At 34.0% G+C, this 23,505-nt stretch overlaps 2 protein-coding genes across 2 annotated transcripts; both read right to left on the reverse strand.

The window, feature by feature from the left end:
- Positions 1-7,400: 7,400 nt before the first annotated feature.
- Positions 7,401-8,504, reverse strand: LOC128555443 (uncharacterized). Its single transcript, XM_053537719.1, has one exon. It carries the CDS (start codon positions 8,502-8,504, stop codon positions 7,401-7,403), a length of 1,104 nt encoding a protein of 367 aa, XP_053393694.1.
- A 10,286-nt stretch (positions 8,505-18,790) lies between these two features.
- On the reverse strand, positions 18,791-22,111 carry LOC123525569 (uncharacterized). Its single transcript, XM_045304712.2, has 2 exons — positions 21,876-22,111; positions 18,791-20,687 (listed from the first exon to the last, which is right to left on the reverse strand). Exon 2 carries the CDS (start codon positions 20,669-20,671, stop codon positions 18,923-18,925), a length of 1,749 nt encoding a protein of 582 aa, XP_045160647.2. The 5' UTR covers positions 20,672-20,687; positions 21,876-22,111; the 3' UTR covers positions 18,791-18,922.
- Between the last annotated feature and the right edge of the window lie 1,394 nt (positions 22,112-23,505).

Here is a 23,505-nt window from a genome sequence, read left to right on the forward strand (position 1 = left end):
AGTGAAATCAGTGAGCTTTATTCGATATCTAGTTGCATTCCTGGATGAAAACTTGAATCTAAAAGAGCATGTAAAACGAAAGTGTAGAACAGCAATGCTCAACTTCTTCAGAATAAAATGTATCCGGAAATATCTTACCAAAGAGGCTACCGAAACCCTTGTCCTGTCATTGGTGATATCCCATTTAGATTATTGTAATGCCATTCTGTATGGTAGTGCTCAAAGCGAAGTAAACAAAATGCAACGAATTCAGAACATGTGTGCAAAACTTGTCCTAAATCGAGGAAAATATGACAGTTCCAGGCAAGCGCTGTATGACCTTCACTGGCTACCAATCAAAGCCAGAATCACATTCAAAATGCTCACCTACATGTATAATTGTTAAGTTGGAAATTCTCCAGAATATCTTTCTGAACTTCTCATAAAACAAACACAGACAAGGAACTTGCGTTCTTCAAATTCCGTTACTGGGTGTTTCGTTGTTCCTTTCAACAAGCGCAAGACGTTCAGCGACAGAAGTTTTGGTACTTTTGGACCTAAACCCTGGAATGAATTGCCTCTCGAAGTAAGGAACTCAGACACAATAGATGTTTTCAAAAAGAAGTTGAAAACTCATTATTTTGGAAATTACTTTGGACTCTTTTAGAGACTGTGACTGTAATTTTTAAGAGATTGAAGTAACGTGAACTGGATGATTTTATTGTGTAAATACATTCGAATATGAACTATATTATAACAAATACAAAATAGAGTTGTTTGTAATAACTTCTGGACATGTCGCAATAACTCACTTATTCTTACTTAATAACAAACAGCAGTCCCTTAACATTTTCTGGACACTGTACATGAACATTTCCTTCACTATGTTTAAAATGTTTTGATGATAAAAATTATGAATATATTGTTCCGATTAAGCTGAAAAAAACGTACTTGTACTTTGCTATATTATTAGCAAATTGAAATGAATTTGAGTATATAGGCCTTATTGTATTACACAGGTGATTGAGTGTTTATGTAATAAAAAAGTTCACATACTTTTGACATGATTTAATTTGAGTTTTGATAATCGTACTTGGCATAATAGATAGTATTTATTCTTGCATTTAATACTTCAAAAAACACGAAATAAACACGGTGAGATTTTTGTGAAAGATTCATCTACGGTACCGACCCATGCACTGCTCACAAAATCAAGGTTAAAATATCCTATTTCAATAAGAAACAACAAAAAAAAACATAATTTTCCTTTTTTTGTATAAAAGTTCTTTTTGAAACATAATAATTTGTTGTCTGACCGCACTTTGCTCATCATCAATCATATGTGTTACTTCTGTAACAAAGTCCACTTTGCAAGTTTTATGATCTGACACCATACAATCACCACATCCAACAACATCGTGACTTTTACAATAGAATTTGACTTTTTCTTGACAATGGACAGCGCAACACTTAGTGCAGTTATTTTTGTTCTTCGACTGCGCATTTAGCATTTTGTCATTTCCAGTAATGATATGCTTCCTTGTAGCTGATTGTTTACGATGTACGCTAAGACAGGTTTTGCAGAGATATTCGCTGCAAGTTTGACAATAACCTTCAGCTCCAACATTATTTCCCTCAAACGAACATGGCTGACAAGATATGTCATAATCTTCCATCGATGATTGGCTGATGCTGTCCGCCATTGCACTTGCCCCTTTTCTTCCTGATACAGCCATTTCGTTGTTTTGAAATGTCATAACAATGTTCTACTGCTTAAACTGTGTAATCTATAAAGTAGAGACAGTTTAATTAAAATGTACTACAATATCGAATAAACCATGCTTATAGCTTTCAGTAATTAAATTTCACATCAGATACGGGTAGAAACATGTAATAGTTGTACTGCAGGAAATTTAATACAGTTAAACAAATACATTATACAATATGTTAATAAAATATTTTGATATGTTACAATTTTATTTAGCCGATGATAAATGTCAAAGCAATGTACTTTTCGCTGTTATATCCGCAATTATATACCAAGTACAGGTATAGTGGACGCAACTTGACCCCGATGGTTGACCTTTGTATTATAATACATAATGAGGCACAACCTATTATTGAAAAGGAGTGTACGTAAAACACGAGCTGCATGAGAAAGTGGAAATATAATTTTGTACAATTATAAATTAGTGTATTGGAAAGTTTTAACTGATCAAATGCAAGTATACATACTTTGATACTGCACTGGATACAAACATATTCCATATAAATATACATGGCTACCGTCATAACCCTTTATTTATACAATGAAATATTCGATATGAATAATCAGCCGAAGGTCAACCATCGCGGTCAAGTTGCGACTACTATATGTTGAAATATGTTGATTCAGTGTTATCTTTACGACATGTTGTACGCATGTTTATTTAGTCTGATAACATTGGGTAAAAGATCTTAAACCGTATATGCATGATATGTTGTAATTAGATATTTTTGTACATCCGCGGTGTATGAAAACGTTAAGGACGAAGCGAAAATATTGTAAAATGATATAAATAAATGGCTTTATAAACACTGATAATTGCACTAGATTGCTCAAATGAATAAAACTGCAGTTTCTATCACAATTTGTTAACAATCACGTCAATAATAAAGATTTTTTTAATGAATGACACAGATGTCTTGATAGCTATTAGTAATCATTAGACAAGAAATAGTATATAAAACGGCTGTGTAACTGTCACATCTCAAATTGTAACAGAATATTGATATAGAAGACTTTGAATAGTTCTAATATTTAAGCTATTTAAATTAAACTTGTTTTATAGCGGATATACCTAGGCACAGTTTATTGGACTTAAACACATATGCTAACGAGGGTCCTGCAAAAAGTTATGTCACTGGGTTCGGATTTCTTAAGTGCTAAGTTTTATCAAAATTATTTTTATAGCCCATTTCACAGGAACTTCGGAATTTATCGGAAATTTTCGTAAAATCAAATCACGTGGAGTCTTATCAGCTGATCGGCTCGACCAATGAAATACTGGTTCTTAATTGTTCATGACTCTTTTGTAATGGCGAGTGCTTCAGCAGCAGACGAGCACCCCTTTTATTGAATTAAAAGACGCTTATTCTATTGGAAAACTGCCACAGACTTTCAGAAAATTCAATATTTCTACTATTATTACTTATTTCCTCTATACGCATTCCGATTTTCACTCAGTCAGGGAAGTTTCTTTCGAGCACTACACGAACGGACATGTCCGAGTAAGTATACATGTATATTGGTATCGTAGCGTATGTAGGTCAAGTTCCAAGACAAAGAACTTTAAGTTAGTTGTGAAGTTTTTCCTGCTGGACTTTTGTCCTTTTTTCACATTACCACTCTTTGGTTAAACGTACTGAGTGGTAGTATAAATAATGAAGTAGTTTCAGTTGACGTTTTTACTATAAAATCCATACTTTAAAAAGTAAATACGCGCCGTTGTTTATGATTAATGTTACTATTTAAAGCGTATTTGTACATGTATCCTCCAGCATTTGATTGGTCAGACGATTAGATGTTCGGATCATGATCGCCGTTTTCCGTGGATTCTCGTTAAAAACCGTAGTGAAATGGGCTATTACAAACCTTCAAAGTATTCCCCCTATACCGAAACATACGTTTGTAACCTTTTTTACCCAATCGCAAAAACCAGATAAATAGTATTCGTTTTGTATCTGTTTGAGACACTGATTAATGGCGCTGACAAGAGAACTTATGAACTTATATTTCTATCCTTAAGGTAGTTCTGCACGTTTGATAAACCGGAAGTAATGGCGTAACGTCATTTATCCGGAAAACGTAGAATAAAGCCTGGATTCGGCGTACGGAAATGAAAATCATTTTATGAATAAATCGAAACTTGTGAGTAAATTTATTACAATGGCACTATTGCTATATTTCTGAAGTCAAAATATGTTATTAAAACATATGACATTAAAAAATTCAAAATAATGTCTTAAAATGTCCACTTCACTTTAAAAATGGTCAAATATCTCAAAAATAAGAAAAAGGCCCTATACATTTTATTCCACCAAATTATAGGCCACGTGTTTATTTACAACTGTGAGAAGTTTCATCAAAATCTACATTGTAGAAAAATTTCTGTTCGCGAAAATGTTATGAAAGTTATGATTTTCCCATAGGCTCGCGTTATGAAATATTGCGTGAGGTCCACATTTTTCAAATCAGTCTAGCAAAAAATCAAGCACATGACCCTGTCATTTTTATTTGCTGAATTTTCTAGGTTTATTCTGAAGTTTTGAAAAGTCAGAGTTTAACCAAACTCTACATTGTAGAAAAAATTCCGATCCAAACGTGCAGAACTACCTTAAAGCATCTCCTTAAGCCTTGGAAATAAGAAAGGTCACAGGGACTCTTGTCAGGTGAATAAGGCGGATGGTTTACAACTTCCACATTTTCAGAAGCAAAGAAAAAGAACTTAACAATCTCGCATTTGTGACAGGAGGCGTTGTCGTGTATAAGATAGACTCCTGACCATCCTTTGCTTGGACGTTTCTTATTGTAAAACTTTTTCACTTTCCTCAGTACTTGTAGAATCGTCCAGTGGCTGTATGAACAGATGGACCAGGCACTTGAACGACTGGCCCACTAGAATTGAAGAAAATTGCGAACAACATCTAGATAGCATATAGTTTAAAATTCATTTAAACGAACTAGGTTGGTTATTTAAACTAGATCTACAGAAAGTTTGATGCAGCTGACACCAGTAATATGGTCAATATACTGATGAAAACTTAAATTAAAATTAAATTCATTTAGAAGTTGTTAAAACAGTCAAAATAATGCTTACCTTCACAGTACACAAAATATACAACAACAACAACAATAACAACAACAATAGTTTATTTAAGTCTCACTTTTGTACATATATTACATAATAACACATATTTTAAAATATAAATACACGTACAAAACCACTCTATAAGAGTTATGAGAGACTAAAATCCTAAGACAATGAATCACTAAAAATAAAGAATATTAAGATATACACGTACAGTTCTAAAAGAGCTAAATTAGCACCTTAATATACTATGCCGATAAGAACGTTTTTAAAAAAAACGATATACATGTTAATTGCCTTATAATGGTACATACATATATTCATATATACATTTTTAAAAGTTCATATAAAAGAACAAATTGTGTACAAGTTAAGTAACATTATACAGCTTCTTTCGTCTTTCACATAATATTTCAAAGCAGGTTCTGGCAGTATATTTAACAATATTTTCGTTTGATAGCAAATAAATAAATTTTTCAGAGTCAGTATACATTGAGAAAGACATATTGTATTTCGTAACATTTTTAAAAAGTTCTTGTCTAAGAGATTCGTAAACGGGACAATGAATTAAAACATGTGACTCATCTTCTACTTCAGTCTGACAATTGAAACATGTTCTTTGTTCAATTGGTAAAGCTTGATATCGCCCGGTTTCAATTTTAAGTGGGGCAACGCCACACCTAAATTTTGCCAGAGCACTTCTGTGGTGTCTCTGTAAAATTTCTGACCTAACATACGCTTCCGTTTGTACTCAGTCTTAAATCGTTTTTATGCAAGCTCCGTAGCATTAGCTCCATATAACCAAGGTATATATCTTACACTCACTTTATGAGCTCTGTTTGATGATGTAGTAAATCAAATCAAAACCCAACACGTATCTTTGATTGAAATCTGTCATTTAATATCTAAATGACGAATTTGAAAACACAATTAACAATAAATGGTTCTGTTACAGCATCATACATAATATGTGATAGGTGACTAATTTTATCAAGAAAAGACAAATATTAACAGTTGATATGCATCATCAAAGGTGGAGATCTAACCTTTATGCCAATAAGCAATGAATGATAGTCTTACATCTAGGAAAATACTAAAATACATATCCATTAATTAACAATGATCAGTATAATATTATGTTGAATGTCAGTCTTATAGTCAAAAAGTAATGGCACAATAACTAGCATAATAACAATAGCACACTGAATGTCAGCCTTACAGTTAAAAGTAATGATATCAATATATTTATATTTACATGTGAAGTATCAATACAGCATTTATAAATGTATGTTGAATGCCATGCTAACAATTAAGAAGTATGAGAAATATCTATTATAACAATGACTATCTTATGTTGAACATCATTTTTACAATGAAACTGTAATGACATATCTATCAAGACAACAAAAATTGACTGACACATGTTGAACTATCTACAACTATAGGTATACTGAGCATACCAGGGATGGGAGGGAGGGTTTGAAGTTGTTGATAATTTGCGCGTAAGCTTTTCGTGCTCCGCAATTGAATAATATTAAAACCCGTACCGTCCCGTACTTGCATAAATATATTTATTTTTCAATAAATCTGTATTTATGCAAGCTCCGTAGCATTAGCTCCATATAACCAAGGTATTTATCTTACACTCACTTTATGAGCTCTGTTTGATGATGTAGTAAATCAAATCAAACCCAACACGTATCTTTGATTGAAATCTGTCATTTAATATCTAAATGACGAATTTGAAAACACAATTAACAATAAATGTGTAACGTTTCAGTGCCATGTACTGGCATCCACACGAACAGACGCACACAAATCCCATCGGTGAAAAACTAGCTCATCACCAAAGGTGATTTAATGCACATATATACTGTCATCTTACTCCAATGACAATTGACAGGTTTACAAATTTGCATATTAATGGAATTACTTCCCTTTATGCATTCAGTAATAGTTACATTACTTTCCCCTCCGAGAAATCTCGTCCCGAGATTTGGCCTAGGAAATTCATGGGTAAGGCAACTCCAGTCCGGCAGTTGACTTCATCCCACCGCTGCCACCTTTTGTAACGTTTCAGTGCCATGTACTGGCATCCACACGAACAGACGCACACAAATCCCATCGGTGAAAAGCTAGCTCATCACCAAAGGTGATTTAATGCGCATATATACTGTCATCTTACTTCAATGACAATTGACAGGTTTACAAATTTGCATATTAATGGAATTACTTCCCTTTATGCATTCAGTAATCGTTACAAATGGTTCTGTTACAGCATCATACATAATATGTGACTAATTTTATCAAGAAAAGACAAATATTAACAGTTGATATGCATCATCAAAAAATACGATTGTCCAGTGTTGTACACTACGGCGATGTCTGCAGCATAACATTACATTGTGTTGGACATCAAATTGTAGTAAAACATCAGAACTGTACGTGCTAGAACCTCTTCTATTGACAATCGTGAAGTTGTTGATAATTTGCGCGTAAGCTTTTCGTGCTCCGCAATTGAATAATATTAAAACCCGTACCGTCCCGTACTTGCATAAATATATTTATTTTTCAATAAATCTGTATATATTGTCTAAGTTTATTGCCACTGTTACGGCCACTGACTCCAGTCTCTGAGTTAATACATGATTGCCATTTTTCCTTGAATTTAATAAATAAGCAAGTTTGCAGTGAGTGAACAGTATCATATCTTTCACTTTTACTATAAACATTATCTATCACAAGAACGCGATTTAACGACTTTTGCACTATGTTTTCTATATTACAGCACCAGTTTTTTGTTTGTTTCCTTAGTCTATATGACCACTTAAACACCTTGTTGTTAATTCTGGAATTGTCCATTCGGTTTAACCGGAACCAATGCCCAAGCACAGACTTCCATTGACGAATACTGGGAGGAAGCCACCCCATATCCCCTGTCACAGCCGCGTTTGAAGTATACTTCCCAACTCCCAAGTAAAATCGGCAAGCCCTATGATGCACAGCATTAACGGCAGAGTATTCTCTTGTCCCCCAGATTGCAGCTCCGTAACTTATCACTGGCCATACCATCGTGTCGTAAAGTTCAGTATAAACGTCGAAAGGCATTCCGCCCAGTAGTTTGAATTTACTAATTAGCAAACCAAGAGCTCTGGTTGCAGACTGAGCAACATATTTCGCTGGTTTAGAATAGTCTAGTGTTTCGTTCAGCATTAATCCGAGATATTTATACTGCTCGACATAATCTACAACTGTGTCATTCAATTTAAAAACAAAGTCACTTCTTGATACAGAATTATTACGGAAATGCATCACTTTAGTTTTGTCCATGTTTACTGACATCCTGTTACGAGAACACCAACCTGATAGAACATCCATAAGCCCCTGGAGTTCTTCTTCACTTTCGGCGATAAGTACTAGATCGTCCGCATAGAAGAGATGGCAAATTATTCTTCCGTCTACGTTTATACCTTTATTTAAGTGCTCTAGCTGTTTACTGAGATCATTGATATAGATGTTAAAGGCGGTCGTTGATAAGAGACATCCTTGCTTTAAGCCAATATCTACATTGAACCAGTCAGTTGTAAAATTATTTATCTTAACGGCACACCTCACGTCAGTATACAACGACCTTATAGCTTTCAACATTTTACCCTGTATACCTATTTTCTGCATTTTGTCCCACAGTATTTGTCTATCGATGCGGTCATATGCTTTACTGTAATCGACATAGCAAACAAATGTTGATTTCTTGAGTTTTTTTCCTGCATTCTACCAAGTTTGTAAGAGTAGATAAGTGATCTATCGTACTTCGCTTTTGTCTAAATCCATTTTGTGAGTCAGATATAACATCATTACTTTCACACCATTTTACTAAGCGGTCGTTCAGAATGGAACAATACGCTTTATATACTGCTGACGTCACTGTTATTCCACGGTAATTTGTTGGATCAGTTTTATCAGAAGATGGATTCTTCAGTACTGGTGTTATTAGACCCTCACTCCATGTTTTAGGCATCTTTCCTGTTGCAAAGCAAACACAAAACAGTTTATGAAGGAAGTCGATACACGTTAAAGATTGTATTACTTCTGCGGGTACGTCATCATTACCGGTAGCCTTGTTCTTGTTAAGTGAATTTACAGCTTTTTCTACTTCTATAATTGATATGCCTTCATTTAAACAACTGCCATCGAACGTTTAAGAGTTCATTGGTATATTTTCATCGTATGTGTCTATATTCTGATGTGTGACCGTAAACTATATATTTAACGATCCGCAACTACATAAATATAAATACCTGTATATTGACGTGTATCTATTCTGTCAATGTAAAATGCATCTGTGTAGAGTTGAATATATCGGAAAATATGATAAATCGTTTGATATTGTGGATTGTTAAAGGTGGTTAATCAGAATTTGGTCAACGAATGGATTTGTTTGAAACTTTAACAATTGAACATTTACACTTATCTGTGTTCACTGAGTTAGTGTATTCGCTTAGAGCCATATTTTGGGTCCCGTGCGATTGGAAAAAAGATTAATGGCGACATATACCATTCTGTTCCGTAATGTCTGAAGTTCATTATAAGCCATGTCGCCAGTGTGAATTCTGCGACTGGACCGAGTTATGACGTCATCAAAATGGCGGCCATTTTTTAGAATTAAATATAGGCTGAACACCACTAAATCCAGCTGTTCTTTATTTCATATAAAATCCACTCACTTCATAACGGTGTTTCGACATTTTCTAGCATATCAGATTTTCAGACACTTATATTCCCATAAAGAACTAGATCGCTACTTTACAAAAACAAAAAGAAAAGGGGGTGTTAACTTTTATATAAGAAAACTACAGTTCGTTAAATACAACCCGCTGAATTTACTACTTTTCGCTTCTTTCAATTTCTCTTTTCGTGACATTAAATTCTTACGCCGCCATTTTTATCTAGCATGCGATAGGAACATGCCGATTTCATTAGAATGCAAAGTGATACATACTGAAACGCGATAGGGTAAAAGTAAGCACGTTGCTGCCGAGAAAATGCACTAGGAAAGGAAAAAAGATTAGTACTATTTATATTTGGACTACTTGTGACTAGACCTGCGGAGGCTTACATTCTATTTGGTAGTGATCAGCCTATAAGAGAAAATTTTTGTTTGATTTTTCCATGAATTTGCATTCATTCTCAAGGTACACCTATTTCACAATGATTTGCTTTGTTTTGGTGCAAAATATTGAGAAAATATAGAGAAATGACAATTCATTACAGGTCACCCCCATCCCCAAAAATATGCAAAATTTAGCCCTGTGCAAGCAATATTTCAATTAATTTTACCTTATTCGTGGAATTTACATTTAACATCCATTTAATCGTTATGATGTTTGTCATTTTCATTCAGAAACATGCTAATTTCAATATTATTTAGACAACTGAAGTGCTAAAATGCGAGAAAAGACATTTACTAGGTCCTAAAACGAACCAAAATAGTGCCACCTGGTCGAAAATTCGATCTAAATTCCAAAAACACAAGAAATTTAAGCGTTTTCAGCCATTTGTTACCGTTTTACATCATAAAGAATAGATTAATGGCATTTCCATTCATTTTCGAGGGGTTTCAGAAAATAACATGTATTGCCCCTATAGGCTGAACACCACTAAATCCAGCTGTTCTTTATTTCATATAAAATCCACTCACTTCATAACGGTGTTTCGACATTTTCTAGCATATCAGATTTTCAGACACTTATATTCCATAAAGAACTAGATCGCTACTTTAGAAAAACAAAAAGAAAAGGGGGTGTTAACTTTTATATAAGAAAACTACAGTTCGTTAAATACAACCCGCTGAATTTACTACTTTTCGCTTCTTTCAATTTCTCTTTTCGTGACATTAAATTCTTACGCCGCCATTTTTATCTAGCATGCGATAGGAACATGCCGATTTCATTAGAATGCAAAGTGATACATACTGAAACGCGATAGGGTAAAAGTAAGCACGTTGCTGCCGAGAAAATGCACTAGGAAAGGAAAAAAGATTAGTACTATTTATATTTGGACTACTTGTGATAGACCTGCGGAGGCTTACATTCTATTTGGTAGTGATCAGCCTATATCATCATCTTCAAATGACTGACAGAGTTGTTTGTCTTTGTTGCTGAAAGTGAAGTTTTTTTGTAGTTTATATCGTACACATACATAATTATTAGTATTCTGTTATCTTCAATATCAAAGGAATGTCATTTATACAATATTAAAGATATATTACGCCCAAATTTCATATTTGAATATATGAACAATTATCGCATATCATTTATGGAATTATAAAATAACCATGTTTGCGAGTATGAAAGGTAGTATGTTAGGTTTAAATTCTACATACTAATTAAACAAACATAGTATGAATATATTACGCTAGTAAAACTCCGGAAGATTGTTTGAAACAAATGTTGTTCCTTTACAGACATTTAATTGTGACTGCAGTATAGTTGGTTTATATATTTAGCCAAAGTAAAGATGTTTAATGAGAATTTACTAGATTCAGAGCAATATGCAATGATGAAATATTTATGTAGAAGGTGAGCATAGTACATCTTTAAAGGGACGTGAACTAAAGGAAAAGCTTTGTTTAAGTAAATTCTACGCTGCGTCGAAATTAAATGTAAATCAAAAATAGAAACCTGTTGATAATTATCTAATAGTAATAATCTTACATAACAGAAAACAGTAATGATAGATTAAACAAACTTATAACCGAAAGCACAATCATCTCGCAGGTACTCACGACCCTTCAAAATTATATATTAGCATACTTAAATATAATTCTATATGTATCTTTCTGAATTAGTGCACACTTTTCTTTCTAGTGACCTCTTCTCTTGCTATTTAACACAGCTGGACATAACTATAGAATAAAAGAGTATATTTATATCTAATTTATCTTTCACATTTTGATAGTTACTTTCTACTTTTCGTTTCTGTTGTTGTGACACTATTAACCCATTTGAATTGATGTGTCGTCGCTAAACCCTTCAACCATGAAATATTTAAACCGCTGTATGAAACTCAACATTAAATTTGCTTCTATCATTTTCTTGATATTGTTTTAACATATGTTCGTTAATATCTTCTCTGTATTAGTTTATATCTGTAAATATGTATCAAAATGTCTGCTCACAACAACACTAAGCTCCAGTAGCACAACTTTTCATGATATGGAAGCTATGCACGGGTATGATATATTAAACATACTGTGGTAAAATGTGCCCTAGTGCTTATGCAATAGCTTTTTCTACAATTCGAGAATGCATTTACTAAGTAATATGATGATCGCAATTTCTCTGACATAGACTGATTTTGCATCTTGGCAAAGAGATCGTGATAGAACCGCGTCAGTAGGGACACAACTGATCGCGCTAAAATGAAATACGAAACGATTATTGTTGCAAAAGCAATAGAGTCGAATGTGACTGACAATTAACAAACGTCCTAGTACTAACTAGAAGTGTTATAATAGAGCACCGCAATGCGGAGCAATATAGGCCCGAAGGTATGACATATGACCCATAAGTGTGGCCTAGACCTTGAAGCCAGCCATCCGAAATATACACTATGCATGTCGTTTTGATGTGGTGAACATCTGTGACAAGTGTCTTTAAAATCCTTCAAGAACGGACGGACGGACAGACGGACACCGGCCTCGTAATATAAAACGTCCACTTAGGTTGTAGAAAAAACTTGTTTGTTTTGTCAAGACTGGCAAGAGCAAATATTACATGTTGCAAGAGGCCAACGCTCTGTGGGTGAAAAATTACAAACGGCGATCACAAAGTCTTACAATATTTCAAATACGTCTAAATTCGGCAATAAACACAAAATATGCCAAACTATAGTCGATGAAACGAATATATAGCAATTCAGTTTTTGAACGGAAAGGTTAGCATACAAGAGCTTTCCTCTTAAGCTAAATTTTTTAGGGGAAAATGATACTCATCCCTCAGGCTGGTACTTACAGGACCATGATAATCAAGATCTTATTTGGAAGTCCATACCTCTTTCATTGCATGTTATCTACGTTGGTTGATTCTGAGTCCTTCAGCGGAAATCAAGAATGACGATTTGAACATGTCAAGGACAGTCACGTTCTCAGCTCGTCACATAATCGACCCGTACATGTACGCATACATCTACAAACCTATTGCAACTTTTCGTGGTTATAACTAACATTTACAGGTTGCAGCCGGTGTATGATACTTTAAAGATCAAGAAGTATAGAACTAAAATACTTTTACACGGGTTATATAAGATTAGAATCAGATAAGGCCTAAAAAAAATTCTTTGTTTCCGGTAACATGCTCAAAAAAATTAGGGTAGGTAGGTCGGAAAATTTTTTTTTTTGGAAATTTTTTTTATTAAGGGAGACTTTTCGGAAATTATTTTTTTTGTCAAGAAATTATTACAAATAAGGGGGTTATGCATTTAGAGCATCAGTAAGTTGATTTGTAACATCACTGGCCATGTTTAAAGCATAAAAAGTGCAGTTTTGCATCTTTTTGTTAAAAAGTTGAAAAAAATATTCTCCAAGGCCATAAAAACATTTAGGGTCGGGCCAAAAATTTAGGGTAGGTCGGGATACCGGAAACAAACAATTTTTTTTTACGCCTTACTACTAATAACCATTCTCTGATTAGGTTGTCTATATTCCAAGAAACTTTATGAATGGTCGACATATCTTCTTTGCAGTTGACAATTGTGATTTCAAGAAAGCCACTTTTGACAGTAAGAAATCTGTCGTAGAACTGTTATGAAAATTTCTCCAAAAATGTTGTGCCATCCCTTGATAATTGACAAAATTATCACAGAACTTTCAGGAGTTCTCAGAATGCCAGACGATGGCAAATGATTCATTACACAATCGTGATACCCATCATGATAAATGTCCTTCTCACTGACTGGGCTAAAATGACCGACATGTTCTAATATGAAGGTAACAATCCAAAGTATGTTGGCTGTGTAACATAAGTAAGTAATGAATTAAGCAAAGTTATATTTTCAAACTTGGCCGCCATTTTGATGACGTCATAGATCGGTCCAGTCGCGGAACTCGGACTGGCGACATGTCTTTTTGTGATAACTAGATATTGTCTAACAGTCTGCTATATGTCGCCATTAATCTTTTTTCCGATCGCACGGGATCCCCGTTCTGAATACACTAAGTTCTTGATACAGGTTATACTCCAGACTAGTCAAGTTGGAAGTATCTTTAAAATGATATTTTCATTCTTGTTGCCTAACCAAGAGAGATTTATTTTAACATAGTTTGCACAGGGAAGGATATAAATTTAGAACTATTGTACTATATTTGCAGCCAAAATTTATTAGAAATACAAATTTGTAAAATTAATGTTAACTCTATTTGCCTGTCTTCATTGCGCAGTAGATCTAAATAAATCTGGAAGCTACATGTGGTTTTAAAAAAGTAAAATCCCAATATATCTATTAAATGTGAAACTAGAAATTACATAAAAAACGAAATACTGCGCTTGTTGAATATTTTCATACAAAAGGGGGTAATTACAAAATCTTACAAAGATCATAAAACATGATTTTATTCTATGTCATGGGTCATTCTCTTCATAAGAGATTTATAAAAGATCTGATGAGACCACGTTCATAAAAAAGTCTGAACCACATTAACTGTGACAAAACGGCTTTATATAAAAATAAGTCTGAATCACATTAACTGTGACAAAACGGCTATATATAAAAATAAGTCTGAACCACATTAACTGTGACAAGACGGCTATATATAAAAATAAGTCTGAACCACATCAACTGTGACAATACGGCTATATATAAAAATAAGTCTGAACCACATGAACTGTGACAAAACGGCTATATATAAAAATAAGTCTGAACCACATTAACTGTGACAAAACGGCTATATATAAAAATAAGTCTGAACCACATTAACTGTGACAAAACGGCTATATATAAAAATAAGTCCGAACCACATTAACTGTGACAAAACGGCTACAATAGGTCATGTAGTCATGTACATAATTTCCTGTTTTACATATATGCACTGTATATCAAATATGAAATCAACGGTTCCGCATGTATTCGAAACAGGAATGAATTTGAAATTAATATAAATTGTTTAGGATCTATTAGAAGAATACATCGCGAAGTAGGCCCGCAACAAAAAGAAACTGTAGTGGAAAGATATAGCTCTAGCATCATGACAGGTTAATACAAAATTCCATCGACAAGTACATATCAATTATAAGATACAAGATGCAAAAAAGATAAGGGATAGAGAACGGGACGGGGGTGTTGAAGGAAGTGGAAAAAGCAAGGGTGAATATTCAACAGGGACGCTCTACCACTAGGCTTGAGGCGGTTAAAGTGGAAAAGCGTTCGGTTCGGTTGTTCGGTTGATTTGTTTTATACCGAGACACCATGTATCCGTCTACCCCTGCCATACATCTTGTATATAAAAGAAACGGGCGTCTCTGGAATTGACGTTACAATTGTATCCTGCACTACCTTCTGAAACCTAAAACAACTACCCACTTCAGGTTCTATTGGTCCTGGGCAATGAGAAAATGAATTGTTTCAATCAACTGACTTGTATGATTTTTAGACAGTATTTTCTTTCACCAGTATTTTATTCCCCCGGAATCAAATAATCTTTGCATATTCTTTTAGATCTGCTTTAACCTTGCAAAGCTTGCTTGCAATTTCTTTGTATTACGGATTCTTTTGACATTACTCCTGGTCTCAAGTCATTCGATTTTATGTACAGTCATTTCACATTGACCTAACCACATTTTCCAATGTTGGTTATAGCTTTTTCATTTTCTTACGGATCACTTTCATAATAACTGACCTTCCAATTCAAATGTTTTTAAAAGCAAACACTCATCAGATTTATATATAACTTACTGTCAAATGACACTGCAACGGCCATCGGTTTTATAACATATTGCTTATTATATTTCAGTTTATTTACTATCGCCATCGGTAACCCATACTGGCAACTCCTCCATAAGACTGTTTGAAATTGTTATTTTAGTTGCAGGCAGAAGACGCTCCAATTCTAGAAGATTCCAAGATCCTTTTACTAGCCAGGTGTAAAACACCCATTCACTTATCTTCACTTATCCGAATGTTATATATTTTCGTTGGAGGAGTAACACAAAACACTGTTGCCGCGGCTTACATGACTTACATTGTTAGATTACTGTTCGAATGCTATGATATTTAGATTTCATAGTCGAAGTTTCTGAAAACTTATACTGCTTGCGAGCAGTTACCATAGATGTTTAGTATCACGTGGGTATCAAAGCAAGCTAAAAACTATATTTCAAACGCTTTTGCTGAAAATATCTCATTGCTGATGCACTATTGTAAATTCTTGCATAAAAACTACTTTTTTCCCTGGATCCGCCCATGTATTAACGGGAGAAAAATCGTGTGCAAACAAGGCAATTCACGTGCTGTTAATACCCGATTTTTATTTTTTAAATGCTTTCCCAGGGACGTATATGTAATTCTGCGCAGATTGACATCTGGTAGCTGTGTCTTTTTTCTTTCATAAAAACCTCTTCTTGAAGCATTAAAGATGCAATCTAAACCATAGAATGTTTTAGACAAGTAACGAACGCCAAATGCGCTGTCCCCAACATTGTTCGTACTCGTTTCTTCCCTTGTTTACTCCCCTTTTAGAACTCTGCGTCAATTCAGATTTTGTAGACAACCGTGAATGTTAAAGAATCGCGTGTTTACCTGTGCGATTCTTTGTTTTTAGGTATCATATTTATGATTTTGGTAAGTATCAGTCAGTATGTTTTTATCTAATTTCTCGAAGAATTTATATAAACAGCTTGGAAACTTGACACTACGTTCGTACTCATCCGTACTCCAACTGCGTGTCCGTACTCAATTTAACTCGAATGTAAAGTTATTATTCTTGAAATTGTGGTCGAGTCCACCAAATTGTGAAATGATATGAACAATTATTGGTAATTTTATGTTTGTAATACTGAGAGATAAAAAAATCGCTTAAAAACCTTCAGGATGTGCTTTTGATAGTGTTGTTTATTTCCGGGCCCTGGATACGGATATTTAAAACATGTTTACCGTTTCCAAGAACAACTGGAATGGTAAATAAAAAATGTACCGGAATCGTCAAGTCATCACATATGAAAACCATACATGAATCGTTGTGAAATATATTTTTATGCAAGAATAGCGACAATACACGTTTGTTTTGTGAATATACGTCTGCAGAAGCCCTTAGGATATGTTTGTGACCTCGACACAAAAAAACGTGTATTATCACTAAAGTCGAAAAAGACACACGTGCGTTTCATTTCTGACAATGTCTTTGCAGATCGACAAAGTCCAAGCAGATAATTTTTGTGTGCGGGGACTAATACACGATGTGTCTTATTTCTGAATATTTCCCTCCGACTATAAGATTAAAAACTATTAGTAGCTGTTTTATTACAAGACATTGGAAATAAATTTCATAACATTTTGGCTTTAGAACTGCAAGATTGAACTACAGACCGGTCAACAACACAAGGTACGAACCGTCAATTTATATGAGACAAGTAATAAAAGTGTGACAAACAGGATTGTTTCATGTTTTCGTTGGTGCTGGAAAAAACTGAGGTGTAAGATGACTTTAGAACTTTAATTATGACTGAATGCGTAAATTCATACGCTACAGAAATAAACTTGCTTATAAGAAAAATATTCGTTTCATTTTATACCATCTGTTAGTTGTAAAATAAGGTAAGCAAGCACAAGAATCTATTATTGACTTTAGGTATAGATGGAAATATCCGGATCTCGGGTGTTTTCTCGGAGAGGGTTTTAATAATGTTAATACAACTTGTGCCAAACCCCACTGAGTATATCAAATGCAATAAAATATTATTAAACTAATTGTTTTCGCGGTTACTTGGTAGTGCCTCATTACCGCCAAAACAGTTAACCTCCTCGATCCGCACTTTCAATCAGTAGGACCAAAACACTTACAACTCTATCGAATGTTTAAATGTCAATTACTTAAGGCGGATGACTAAATTATATAAAGAAAAAAGTATTACCATGTGAATAGACTTCCTACCTTACATGTAAACACATTTTGCGATTGCGGATGCGCTATGTGTTTTCTTTTTAGCGGCAAAATATTGCATTTGTGTTTCATCTTATATATGTTTTCTGTTATAGAATGATTCATTGACAAGTGTATATGCTGATGTAAATTACTTAACTAAAAGTTTCTAAAATGTATATTGACTTAAGCAAATACTATTTCCACAGATGCGTCAGGTTGTTATATTTTCTTGTCTTTTAGCATCATGGAATTCATTCCATTTTTCTACGATATAACTGCTAGTGGGTGTAAGAAGTGTTTCTTTACCTCTTGGGTACAAATTTAACTACTACTGTCTCTAAAGTATCTTCTTAAAGGTTTTATTTACTATCACAACAGCATTCTTTAAGTGTCGCGTGGTGACTGTAAACAGTATCCCCGTACATGGATTCAGAATTGTTATATACTAGCGGAAAAAAGAAACTGTACATGGGTATAATATGCAATAACTTAGGAGGTTATAAGAAATCGCAAAAGAAAATTTTAACAGGGTTTTATCTGACCTTTATTTAACACCAGCTCAGTTGATATAGTTATTGCATCAGCAAATGACCGAGAGGGATACACAGCTTACCTGTGTAAAGTTTCAAGCTTTAATTTATAAAATAGAGCGATACATGAACATTTTACACATGCACAGTTTCTTTTTATCGCTAGTATATTTTTGGTCTGTTGGGATCATGGTGTCCATTCGAGTGTATCATAAAAAATGCCACTAAGCCGGTGCTACTGGCGTGAGAGGTGTTGCACATTTCATTATCTCTGATGAACAGACGTTGTTTTTTTCGGGTTTTTTTTTTTTTTTTTTGTTTTTTTACTATTATTATTTTATTGCATTCTACGCCTACAAGGGAATTTCTTATATTTTTTATTGAAATGAAGCATATCCGTGCTAGCATTTTATTTGTTCGCGTATATGTGTTCATTGCAACTGATAAACATTAATGTATCTTCCATTTTCGTAGCTTACAAATAGTTTCTTATGCTCGTAGCTGTAGCATATACCCCAAGCCCATCTTAAAGTAGTTTTCCTTTCTATCAATGTTTTCTGTTTGATGCATCCGCTGGATACTACATTGATATCACCTACATACATCGCTACTAGATACCTCCCATCATTTAAAACACACACGCCCTGAGGATATGTGGGTTCTTTATACTTGCCGATTAACTTCCCTTCTGGTGTTATCACTATCACTTCTTCCTTTGTCCGGTCTGAAACATATATCCTTTTCGTCGAATGGCAAATATCTACATATTGTGGTCTCGAGAACAAATTTTCTCCGCTCGGATCAAAAACAACTGATCTTAACACATTGCCTCGCATATCAATCGTTTCAATCTTTTCTGGACGACAAAACGATATGACAAATCCGTCTGAAAAATGAGTGATTCCATAGCATTCTCCATTCACTAAAATATCATTCTGTTCTGTTAGTATCACATCCATCGCAGATATAACTTTGACAAGCTTTTTCTTGGGTACTGTCACGACAACACTATTTGTACCAATGCATGCTATATCAAAAGGTGCAGACTTGAGAGGAAGTTTAAACTTAATTTCATTGTTCTTTAAATTTACCAACTTAACATTTTCATTTCGGTTGTCAGTTGCAACCAATTCGTCAGCTGACAATACAGCTATTCCTGACATTTTTGGTTCATATTTTTCATCTTTAGATTCAATTTTTCCAACGTATAATGCTGCCATTTCCAGCATATTTACCGGTATTCGATCAGTCGGTACGTTTGGAAATTCCTGCGGTTTATCTTGTTTGATCCTTAACATCCCAATGACTGCATCACCTGACAAAAGGTTACGGATACCAGCATTGTCATTTTTTTCAAATTCAAATAACTGTATTTTATTTTTCTTCTTCAAGTGCGCATGTGACATTTTCAGATAACACAGTTTTGCTTTAGTTTCTTTCAGTGATACAAATAGATCATTGTGTTTTCCTGAGTAGCCTTTGATGTCTGTGGATAAATAGTTGAGGTCTTTCTCAAGCGTTTGCAACTCAGTTGATATATGCAGTATTACACTTTCAGCGTCTTTTTTGGCCTCATTTGCCTCCAAAACAATCGCAGCTTCCATCTTATCAAGACTCTTGTTAATTTTTTTTCTAAACTCTGCAATATCTTGGCTAATTTTTGAGTAATTTTCCACAATGTCCTGCTTAGAAGATATAAGATCTTTTTTTGTTTTCTTAATATCTTTTTCAAACTGGTCAATCTGTTTTCTGACTTCCCTTTTCTCATTGTCAGTCGTGCTTGATACATTTTCAACGAGGTCCACTTTGCATGACTTGTGATCTATTACCATACAATCCCCACATCCAACAACATCGTGACTTGTACAGTAAAATTTAATGATCTCTTGAACATGCACTGAGCAAGGCTTAGTACATACGTCTCTGCTTTTTGATTGCTCTTTTGGCATTTGGTCATTTCCAAGAATGATATGATTCCTTGTAGCTGACTGTTTACGATGTACATTAAGACAGGTTTTGCAAAGATATTCGCTGCAAGTTTGACAATAGCCTTCAGCTCCAACATTATTTCTCTCAAACGAACACGGCTGACAAGATATATCATAATCTTCAGTTGATGATTGGCTGACAGTGTCTGACATTGCAGTTGCTCCTTTCCTCCCTGATACTTCCATGCTCATGTTATAGCAAAGAGGTCTGAAATACAATAACAAGACTAGGAATAGGCCCAATTTCTTTCGATGTCTCACCTGTGCATGAAAAAGACGAATAAATACTATGCCCCAACGATAACTTGATATTTACAAACATGACTATAAATAGATTAAAATGGAACATAGGAAATTCAGCATTTTTCTAGCATGTTACAATCTAAATATTTCTAGATTTTGTACGAATTACAAATTAGCTCAGTGGTAAAGCATACTGTCCATGGTCAACAGATCTTTTGCCGTGTGGGTTCGAAACTCAGCACTGAGAATTTTTTTATTTCACTTTTGTATAAAAATTTAGTTTCCTTCATGAGCTCTGTGACAATACGACAGAGAGGTATCAGAAGTCCATATGGCAGATCAGAATAGTTTATTATATATCAAAGATGATACTGATTAAATGCATGCACTTAAGCCATGCAAATAATGAACATACTATTGTGTTATATAAAGACATATATACAAATTCAAACCATTAAAGAAAGAAACAGAAATAATGAAACAAAATGAAAACGAATAGAAAAAAACAAATCTGAAAAAAACCCTCATGAAGATTCGAACCCACAAAACGATTTGCTTATATCCAATTTGTGTCTGCAGTTTATCCAACAGTTTATCCAACTGAGCTATGTTGCCATATATATAGCGGATATTCAAAACGAAAGAAATACTAATATTTAATTGTCAAGTAATGGGTAACCATTATGAATTATTATTTCATCAGTTATCATGAAATAGACTCTCCCTCGCGTTTTGGCGGGAATCACGTTATCATTGGGGATTAGTATATAGAGAATATATTAAGCCACATCAAAAGTAGGAGAAATAAAACAAACAAAGAAAACTATAAGACAAACCAGTATTGTATGTGAGTATCTTTATTAATATAACAGCAACATTGTGCGACTTTTAAGCGATTCAACTGTAGTAGAAGAATTATAAAATCTTCAATACGCCAAGCACATGACTTTCGTTAATCAAGTTTCATTTTACAATCTTTACCTCAAACTGAATTAAACAGGTACACACATGTTGAATTTAAACCAGTTCTACACAACATTCAATGTAGTTATCAAATACGAAACACTTTTAGTGGAAACATTTATATTTTTTCAACTTTAGTTACAATATAATATAATGAAGCAGCTGATATAAAAAGTCATAGCATTCTTACCTGTTTACTGTAAACACAACAACTTTGACAAACTAGGTCAGATGTATTTTTATATTTCACAATAGTACCCGTATGACTATTGGCATGTGACGATTCAGTTTTACTTTAAACACACATTTATGTTTATATTGAAAACTGTGGTAAATGACTGCAATAAATCGTGGCCCATCTACTTTACTTTGTACAGATGTTCATTAAAAAATAAGCAGATGTCTCATATAAGATACCACCATTGTAAACAGACAATTATGACACATTCCATTTTACAGTAAAGTGTTTATGTATAATTTCTCTTGTTACACAGATAAAAGAAATTAACTTAAAAGATAATATAAAATGGATTTAGCTACAGTGATTTTAAGAACAGGATATTAAAAACTTCAATGTTTGTTCGAACAATGAATCTCTACTATTTCTTTGAAACTGCATTGACAAGTACTTTCTTTTAATTCAATACACGTTTTCAAAATCTCTTACACAGGATTATGTCGTCAAAATTGCTAACATATATTGGTTTGTTTTGCAGTTAAACGTGTGTCCGTTATTTGCTTTTGTTGAGTTTAACGTGACTACCATACCATTATAGGTCATGTCGCGATTATCTGACTTAAGGTATTAGGCCCATAATAGAGTACCTCCTTTTTGAAGAGTATTCAATTCCTACAATAAACCTACATTGACTGCAATTTTAAGGGGGGCGTAGGTTCAAACCCCATTGGGACCAAATTTTTTTTTCTTCAGTTTCCTTTTTTTCTAGTAAGTTTTTACTTCTTTCAAAACTTATTATTGATTTATTGTACAAAAAATGGAAAAAAAAAACATTTGATAAGCGATTTCTTGCTGTTCAAAGTGAATTTACCTCTGAAACAGAAAGGGTAGAGTTAGACATCTTTAAAAATACTGAGTTACACGCGGTAAAAGTTCTTTATTTTGCCTCTTACGCATAAGAACTCCAAACTCGGGTTATTCTACGATGAACCTAATTTTGATACTTTTTATTTCTTTAATACATCAAACAAATGAACTAAACATTGTTATTTTCGTTATTTTAGCGTTTCAAAAATGAAACAAAATAAATAACAGAAAATTTTTTTTCTTGAATATGTTTGTTTGTTTGTTTTGTTGAGTTTAACGTCACACCTACACAATTATAGGTCATATGGAGACTTTCCAGCTTATGTTTTATTACGGGCGGGCACCTGGGTAGAACCGCCGACCTTCCGTAAGCCAGCTGGATGGCTTCCTCACTTGAAGAATTCAACTCTCCGAGTGAGGCTCGAACCCACATCAATGAGGGGCAAGTGATTTGAGGTCAGCGACCTTAACCACTCGACAACGGAGGCCCCTCTTGAAGATGTGCCAGATAATGAAAATATATGTTTGAAGGATTATACATGTGTCTTCTGAATGTAAATAAGAAAAAGACCCATATGTGAATATACTTCTTGAATGTGACAATTATTTATTGCAACTGGTAAACATTATACATTTATTAAAACAGCAATGGCGGGTCTGCAGTGGTTATTAGCACGTCTCAACCTATTTTTGCACGAGGGTGTAGTGGAGAGTTTGAACATAGTCTTAGTTTAGTTTAAACATATTTATTCCCAAGAGTACATAACATAGATTT

This window comes from Mercenaria mercenaria, chromosome 3 (assembly GCF_021730395.1).
Source record: "Mercenaria mercenaria strain notata chromosome 3, MADL_Memer_1, whole genome shotgun sequence".
Taxonomy (NCBI): domain Eukaryota; kingdom Metazoa; phylum Mollusca; class Bivalvia; order Venerida; family Veneridae; genus Mercenaria; species Mercenaria mercenaria.

Excerpts from the sequence above, each read along its gene's own strand:
- LOC123525569 (XM_045304712.2), bottom strand. The coding sequence starts at position 20,671 with ATGAGCATGGAAGTATCAGGGAGGAAAGGAGCAACTGCAATGTCAGAC.
- LOC128555443 (XM_053537719.1), bottom strand. The coding sequence starts at position 8,504 with ATGCAGAAAATAGGTATACAGGGTAAAATGTTGAAAGCTATAAGGTCG.